Consider the following 8,473-nt stretch of genomic DNA (forward strand, 5'->3'; position numbering starts at 1 on the left):
ATAGAGTCCGTTGTTTAGATTATATTGATCATATTTAGCTTTTGATACCAAGAAAAGCATTAAATGCCTATCACTCAAGACTCTATTAGTAGGCCTACATGATCAGGGACAACTGGGTCAAGTTTTTCTAGAGTATGTCAGAATTGTTTTAAGTGTTGTTATAGGCCAATGCTTGTTCTATGAGTTCTTAGGCTTTTATTCTGTTCACAGGTATGATTGGATCCAAGGTGAAGGTCCTGTAAATAATTGAAGGTAAGGATCAGTTTCCCTCAAACTCTTTGTAGGCTGCCAACTGTTTCCATCGTTAAAAATGCATAATTGCCCAACTGGCTGGTGGAAAGTTAGTTTATATGCTTCCCTTGATTGAATGTCGGCAAAAGCTTCAGAATAATAAGGAAAATAGAGTAGACTATGATCCCTGTGATAAAAACGCAGAGTACGTCCACGTAACAGAGCCTTTTTTCTATAGTCCTACTTTTATGTCCACTCATTTCAGTCCCATCACAAAGAGATGAGATCCTAAACAAACTTAGCACACTCTTTATAACAACCAACTGACAAAGACCAGCCATGCCCAGTTAGGGAATGTTGGACTTAGCCTATGGGATAAAGAGGCATTGTCCTCTTGTAGAGGTTCTCCTTAGGCTACCTTTATTTAGTCTGAGTTTTCTGAATAGAGATGTTAAGACGGTTACACTTGGGGCATGTAAGGAACAGAGATCCACCTGGAAAATCCCTGACTGCTTGAATGGCAGGCCTTTGGTCCCTTTAATAAGCAGCTTGAATGGAGCATGGCTAAACCCTTATGTGTGTCTGTTCTGCACTTTTATAAACAAACCTGCAGTTTTGTCAGTGAAAACACTGACACTGCTGCAGTCAGAGTGTGCCGACTAGACTGAATTTTGAGATAAGAGAATAAAGGCAGTGTTTATTTACTCTGTTCATTTATTAGCCCATGTCCGTAAAAATATTGTTGACACACAGAAGTATAAACATGCCACAAAATGTGTTTATGTTTATTATTTTACAGATATTTGGTGGAATATTCACACAAAACTCACAACATGGCAGAAACTAACACTCTTGTCAAACCTGTTGCCTGTGTCATAACACCACCATCTAGTGGTGATGGGTCATACGACTTGATGCTGTCACTGAGTAGCCTAGGCCTAAATCATGTACTGAAATGGAGCACATCAGTCTTTATGTCTTAATGTGGTCTTTATGTAATTTATCTATAAATGAACTTTGAAACTTTGTCATAAATGAGATGTAGAATGTATATGAAAATATGTAAAACATGACATCCAACAAAAGGATGACTGAGGTTACTTAGAAATAGTATAAATGGACAAACAATTGTAAATAACGACCCTTAAATTGCTCATTTTAGATTTTAAAGAATAGTTTGCATTATCCCCACATTATATAAGTTGTAGAAACCCTTTCTCATGCGGATAATCCTCAGGGCAGAGTTTCAATGTTAACGGATGTGAGGGTGACGTCATCATAGATGCTGAGGCTATTGATCATGTTGAGCTCCTTGACTCTGTGCCTGAACTCCAGCAGATGGGACTTGTTCACAGCCACCTTATACTCGTTATGGCTGCAGAGGATCTTCAGCTGAAACAGTAAAGGAGAATAGTACCTTACATTTTATATAAAAAAAGGATTTTAGTTGGAAAACAGTTTGATCAGCAATTAGCAATGTGCTGTAAATCAGTGGGGGTTTTTGGTGAGGAATTACATCTTATGCTAGGTAACTGGTGGCGTATTACCTTTGTTTGGTGTGTGTTTAACATTCTCATTTATTTTTAAATATCATACTGGCTTCTTAATTTAGACAAATTTCTGTAATTGATAGTTGGACTGTATCAAGTATAACTGGGTCTAGTATATCACTTCCAAAAGAATATTATTTTAGGTCACCTCACTTCTCTCACCTCAAAAGGTTGCCCAGCAACAAAAGGGAATCTAGGACAGTCTCTCTCTTCTTTGCCCCACTGACTTCCAATCAAGGAGTTCCTCACAATCACTTTCTTCCCATACTCATCGAATCTTGGGTTGAAGTGGAAAGCAATATCCTTTCCTTTGCCCAGGTTTACTGTAATCCTGTTGTGAAAGACATGAGTGGGGATAAGGAGGAAGATTAGATATGAAGTAAATATAATGCAATGAAGATGATATGCAAAGCCCAAGGATAACATGGTACTTCGGAAACACAACAACCAAAGAATCAGAAAGCACCCTGAAGATTGCTTATTGTGTAGAATGCACTGAGATGTGTTTAGATTTAAATATTTATGGTCAATTGGTTCAGACATGTCCTAATGTTTGGCTGGTATCTACTTCATTGATGATTGTGTGTGTGTGTGTGTGGGGGGGACCGACAGTTCTGTGGGGATGCTCTATCTGTGTCTCTCAAGCTCTACTGATTAAAGGTACAGTCCATCAGACAGCTGATTAAAGGCACAATATGATTCTGGTGAAAGGTCTTTGTCTTTCTGCTTTTTCAAGAGTATCCCTGTCTTATTATTAGGCTATGTGCAGGCTGCACTTGTTTCCTTCCTGACTGTTGTTGATAAGGTGCTCCAGACACAGATTATGTGTTAAGCAAATTAATTACACTGTCAAGAATGTTTTTTTCCCCCCAGGATTATGCCATTCCTCAATTCAGAGGTTGATTGCCGTTTCAGAGGGGAAACTAATATTTTGGCTATATAACATGGTTAGCATAAGCATCAGTGATTAGTTTAATTAAAGGCCTTCCAATGAGCTGATACATATTAGGCTATGCTCAATAAGTTTGTCAATGCATACAATAACAAACAACAACAACAACAACAAATAATTTCAAGGGTTTTAGGAAAGGATGAGGGAAGAAGAAATCTCTATGGCTTTATTTTCTTTTATCAGAGTTGATAAAACAGTTATTACAGTAAGAGAACTACTAGGTAACAGTTCTAACCATTCATAAATTCATATTATGTGTCTGTCAGCAATTATTCATCTGTCATCAGTTAGTTAAATAATAGTAGCCTAGTAAGGCATAACAAATAAACCTTTAATCAATAATTCTCAGCATCAGTGCTATGAATATACTCACCTTTTGGCATGGGGCTTGACATTTCCAGTGATGGTGATGAGCAGTTTGTCATACACACCGCTCGGCAAAGTCTGGTCATATGGCACAGTCTATCAAGGGAGATATGAACCAGACTAATTGAGACTGAAACAGCAACACTGTTTAAAACGAACAATAAAATGGGTAGTTTAAATTAAATTGACTTTGATTCGAGTTCAAAATAACTGAATAGAAAAACAGCAATGCCATTTTCCCTGGATTGTGTTGATATACAGTAGGACGCTGTGAAACGATTTAACTGATTGACAGACCTCCTCTTATGAGGTGGTGTATTGCTCATCCACTGCCCTGTCTGTGAGTCTGTGGAGTGTCCTTCCTTACCAGTGGTCTCTGCGGTAACACCTGAGGAGCGGTGGGAGGACTTGGGCCTGGCCAGGCAGGTGCATTCGGCTGCGCAGGCCAGGTTGGCTGGCTGGGTTGGTTTGGCTGGCCAGGCCAGGTAGGCTGGCTGGGTTGGTTTGGCTGACCAGGCCAAGTAGGCTGGCTGGGTTGGTTTGGTTGACCAGGCCAAGTGGGCTGGCCTGGTTGGTTTGGCTGTCCGGGCCATGTTGGCTGGCTGGGTTGCCCGGGCCAGGTGGGGTTGCTGGGTTGGCCTGGCTGGTTTGGTTGCCCGGGCCAGAGGGGTCCTCCGGACTGCTGCTGGTTGTTCTGGCCGGGCCAAGGGCCACCTAGTGCATCTGAAAGCTATCGGAGACAGCAAGGAGTGCAAATAGAAAGAGAATGCCACAAAAAATTACATGGACACTAAGCACATTTCTATGTCTAGTATACTGCACAGCAAAATGCTTGATACATATCAGAAGCTTCATAGAGGGTTTACTCACATCCATGTCACCTGCCAATTAAACAGAGAAAAAGAGGATTATGAGAATGATGTTTTACTAAGGTTTAGGCTATGTCTACATCACATCTTCATTTGACTTAATACTGGGAGTTGCATTGTCTCTGCGGGATTCCCATGATCATGAGTCAGAGTGGAATATTTCAACTCCACCCAAACTGAGTGAGAGAGAGGTGGAGAGAGAGAGAGAGAGCCTGGTGCTAACGGAGCAGACAAACGCATGAATTTCACAATGTCTATACTCTCTAACAGTGAAATTTTAGATTGTGTTACATAACTCTATGCAACGATTTCCTGTTAATAAGTTCAAGATGTATACAGTGTTTAAGTAAACAATGATGAAAAGGGATGCATGTGTAAATATGACTTGGCATCTCATGCAGAAAATGGTGGTGAATCTTCATAGCTTTGTTGAGCTATTAATTTAAGCTCAAGGGAATACATGTTTTAAAAACAAGTAGGCTTTTCATATTCCCCATGCAGCAAACAAAGATATAAAAACAAAGAAAGCAGTATGAAAAGCGATGGCAATCAAATGATGTATTAGTCACAAACAACTCAAACTTTCCTCGGACATAACAGCACACTATATAGACAATATACACAAACGACTCAGTAGTTCCCAGGAAAGGTTGAATAGTTCTGTACAGCGCCATAGTTCTGTCTCATCCTTCCTCAGTTGTATCACTTCCTATATTTAAACGGTCTTATAAACATGGCTACCATACTTCCTGTATCTCTGACATAATATAAGTATCCTGTGAGGCAGATAGCAGCTATCAGCTAATGTTCTTGTCCTAGAGAATGGCTGTCCTGTGAATAAAGTTTTGCCTCAGATGCCACTGACATGGAACTACCGCAGCCTTACCTGGTCTTTAATGTGGAAGTCCTGTATGTGTTCTCCTCAGGTGGCAGACACAGACAGAAAGAAATTTAGGGTGGGGCTGTCTTATACACTCGGACTCCCTAAACTCAATGCCACCGCCCCTTGCCTTAACTGTTTTACATAATATGTACCTTTCACTGCTAAAGTGCCCTTGAAAGGCCACACCCCTGCAGGTGCACCAGCAAACAGCACACCTATCTGTGTCAGAATACACAGGACATGTTGGGCCAACACAAAACATGTCATCGTGCAAGATAACAGTAGTTGCTAAAAGACAATTCTCGATTCCTTGAGTGAGGGGAACTTATGGAAGATTTTGTATGGAAGTGTACCTTTGCATCGAGAAAGTAAGTTGGAAAAAACCTTGGGAGTGGGGTAACTAACATCATATACACAGTACATCTTCCCATTTCAACTAGCAGTAAGATAGTGTAACTGGGTGTGGTTGTGGGGAACAGAAGAATGCAGTCAGGCATGCCTTAAGCACCCCTTTTGTACACATTCCCACGCAAACAACAGACGTCCTGACATTCACAGGGTAGAGTTGCCATGACAACTAGGTAAGGTCTGAGTTTGAAAGCATGTCCCATTGTCTCATAGCAACCACTATGTTTTCACCAAAGATCTTAGAGTGTAGCCAAAGATTCTAGAACAGACTAGAATCTTTGAGTGTAGCGCTCTAAGATCTTTGGTTTTCACTCAAGTGTCCACTGACCATATCTTTTTAACAAACACAGAAGCAGACAGTTGAAAATGTGATGTCAGTGATGGTTTCTTAATCCTAAGTCAGAAATGATTTCTAAATTACTGTTACTCACCTCACAGAGAGTTGAGGTTTAGATAATTACTGTGGAATATGACACTTGTGTGTGTGTTATTCCCTATTGGAAGGCAAACATATTTGATGAATAGCCAAGATGACTGGAAATTGATAGGGAAAATTCTTGTTATACAGAAAAAGTCTTTCCCTCTGAGTCAATAAAAGCACACACCTTATGCATTCCATATGGATATTTTTGAAGAATGAGTCAAGAACTCATTTTTTGTCCCTTCAGATAACATAGAACAACATGATGAATTTTTCTGTTTGAGAAAATTGTAAAGCGTCACAATCACAGTCAGTTGCTAACCTGATGAATGTTATTTATCAGAGTATTACGTAAAATGTACACATAGGCAGTTACAGTTAGTCAAATATTAGCCTATGATCTCCTCCCCACCCAGTTACATTTACAAGTATTTAGTAGTTAAATACAGAACTGTATTTTCTCCATCTCCATTTCTCCATAAAGACTATTAAGAGTTTTATTACAGTGCATGCAAATGCATTGTAGTTATCCCTACATTACAGTACATACAAATGTAGTGTACTGTTATCCCTAGGCTTCTTATTCTTCTGTTTCTTGTCATTTTTGTTCTTCCAACCAATGTTCAAACCATTTTATGTTAACTTTGTGCAAACATTGTTGCATAGATCTTGGCAAAGACATTTGGGCAATGTATTTTTCATTTTTGTTAACAAGAAAAAACATGAACAAAAACAAGAACAAAATATTAACAAAAACAAGACTTTGTCCTCAAAGCAACCAACACGATATAATAGCAACCAACCAACCTGATTATCGTAGCAGCCAGAATAGCAAACACTATATTGATCATAGCAACCACCATGTCTACCCCAGCAATACCCTAACAACAATCTCAATTACCCTAACAACAACCTAGCAAGCGATTACATCAACGTTTTTTGGTATATCCAGTTTTTAATATTTTTTTTCTCTAAGTGTTTACAACTTAGTGTTACTAATAATTGGGTAACACTCCATAATAAGGTGCCATAATAAATAGCAAACTAGTAATTACCTAACTCTTTGTTAATATTTGTTAATTGATACTAAAATATCTTTTTGCCACAAGTTAATAGTTTTTTCAACATTAATTAAATATTAGTTGTTTGCATAAAATCTGTATGTTAATGTTTTAACAAATCTATTAACTAATATTGCCCTACACACATGTGTTAATAGTTAACTAAATGTCTTTTTGGCACTAATTAACTGTTACTTCTTACATCATTTAAATGTTAAATGTTTATTTACAAACTATATGTTAACAGAAAAGTTAATGACTTATTATTATTTAACTAATTGTTATTAAACTGTGCTTCTGACTATCCCAATATGAACCACTCCCCATAGGACCCTTACAATAGATAGATACTTTATTGATCCCCAATGGGAAATTCAAGAAAAAAACACGGAGCTACCTTGACATGCTGCCACTCTTGTCGGCGCCGGAACCGCTTGCAATAAAGTTGGTTAAGCTTAATTAATATATTAGTAGTATATAGCTATAAGTGTGGGGCCCCTTATAATAAAGTTGGTTAAGCTTAATTAATATATTAGTAATATATAACTATCAGTATGGGGGACCCTTATAATAAAGTTGGTTAAGCTTAATTAATATATTAGTAGTATATAACTATCGGTATGGGGGACCCTTATAATAAGTTGGTTAAGCTTTATTAATATATTAGTAATATATTAGTCAGACGGTGAAGGGACTGAGACCAAAACTGGCTTATCACATTTATTCCTTTAGGAAAAGTTCAAACAAAACATGCCTTCAGGCACTGGCATACATAAAACAGCATCTGCACAAGCAAAATAAAAAAGAAGTAGTTGAATGGGCTATATTACATGCATCATTCCTATACCATCACTGTCAGCCCTACTAGCAAGGGGAGACATGTCGACATGGAATGTTCAGGTGCACAGAACGACAGTTAATTAATATTCTGAGACTCACTAAACACTCACAGACGTAGACCATACAGAGGTAATGCATAAACATGCTAAACTAAATGTACATTCATTTCCTGCTAGACTGAATTTCACTTTCCATGCACAGTTGCACACTAAGCTAAACTACACTAAATGCATGGAAAGTTGCTAGCGGAGTTTACAGCTAGTCACGTAGGCCTACTGTAAGACTCAGTGTGTATGAACTCTTGGTCATAATGAAAACATTAATAAACGTTCTCTAAGTTGCTAGAATTGCACCCAAATCCTAACAATAGTGCAATTTTGTGCAAACCACTAATATTTAATTAATAATGATAACAATACAGGTGATATATCGAAGTTTTCAACTTAAACAACATTTTACAGTTACAAAATTAAAACAAAATGGGGAGTGCTTTATACAGTCAACCTACCCAATGCAAAGCATACAGCTTCTGATCGGCTATTGCAACAATACAAGGACAAAACGCAGCAGAGCTGCAGTATACCGTTTCTCCAAAGGGGGCTCCAAAACACCAATCTCAATAAAGCTGCTTAATTACGGCGAAAATCACATACAAACACTAAACTACATTTCTAACTCTGGTACACCCACCTCACCTGAATTTTACCAAATTCGAGCAGCAACCAAATAGTACTTCCAAAGGCAGTACAAGAGTACACTACTTTCAAACACTAGACAGAGAGTCACCAATTACAGGACAGCCAACCACAAAGGTATCCAATAAGGATGAAGTGGAAGAAAAGGTGCGCAAACTCTCACACAACCAACCACTGGCAGTAGGGTGCCTTATACA

At 38.5% G+C, this 8,473-nt stretch overlaps 1 protein-coding gene across 1 annotated transcript; it reads right to left on the bottom strand.

Annotated features, from left to right (window-relative positions):
• Window positions 1–987: 987 nt before the first annotated feature.
• lgals3b (lectin, galactoside binding soluble 3b) lies at window positions 988–4,953 on the bottom strand. The gene is made up of 6 exons (XM_048270811.1): window positions 4,855–4,953; window positions 3,970–3,980; window positions 3,467–3,829; window positions 3,107–3,195; window positions 1,944–2,112; window positions 988–1,623 (listed from the first exon to the last, which is right to left on the bottom strand). Exons 2-6 carry the CDS (start codon window positions 3,973–3,975, stop codon window positions 1,465–1,467), a joined length of 786 nt encoding a protein of 261 aa, XP_048126768.1. The 5' UTR covers window positions 3,976–3,980; window positions 4,855–4,953; the 3' UTR covers window positions 988–1,464.
• Between the last annotated feature and the right edge of the window lie 3,520 nt (window positions 4,954–8,473).

This window comes from Alosa alosa, chromosome 19, assembly GCF_017589495.1.
Source record: "Alosa alosa isolate M-15738 ecotype Scorff River chromosome 19, AALO_Geno_1.1, whole genome shotgun sequence".
Classification (NCBI taxonomy): Eukaryota; Metazoa; Chordata; class Actinopteri; order Clupeiformes; family Clupeidae; genus Alosa; species Alosa alosa.

Bases quoted from the DNA above. Each gene is read 5' to 3' on its own strand.
- lgals3b (XM_048270811.1), bottom strand. The intron at 3,196-3,466 runs GTAAGGAAGGAC...CTCCCTTGATAG, and splicing joins TGTTACCGCAGAGACCACTG to ACTGTGCCATATGACCAGAC. The intron at 2,113-3,106 runs GTGAGTATATTC...CTTTCACAACAG, and splicing joins GTCAAGCCCCATGCCAAAAG to GATTACAGTAAACCTGGGCA.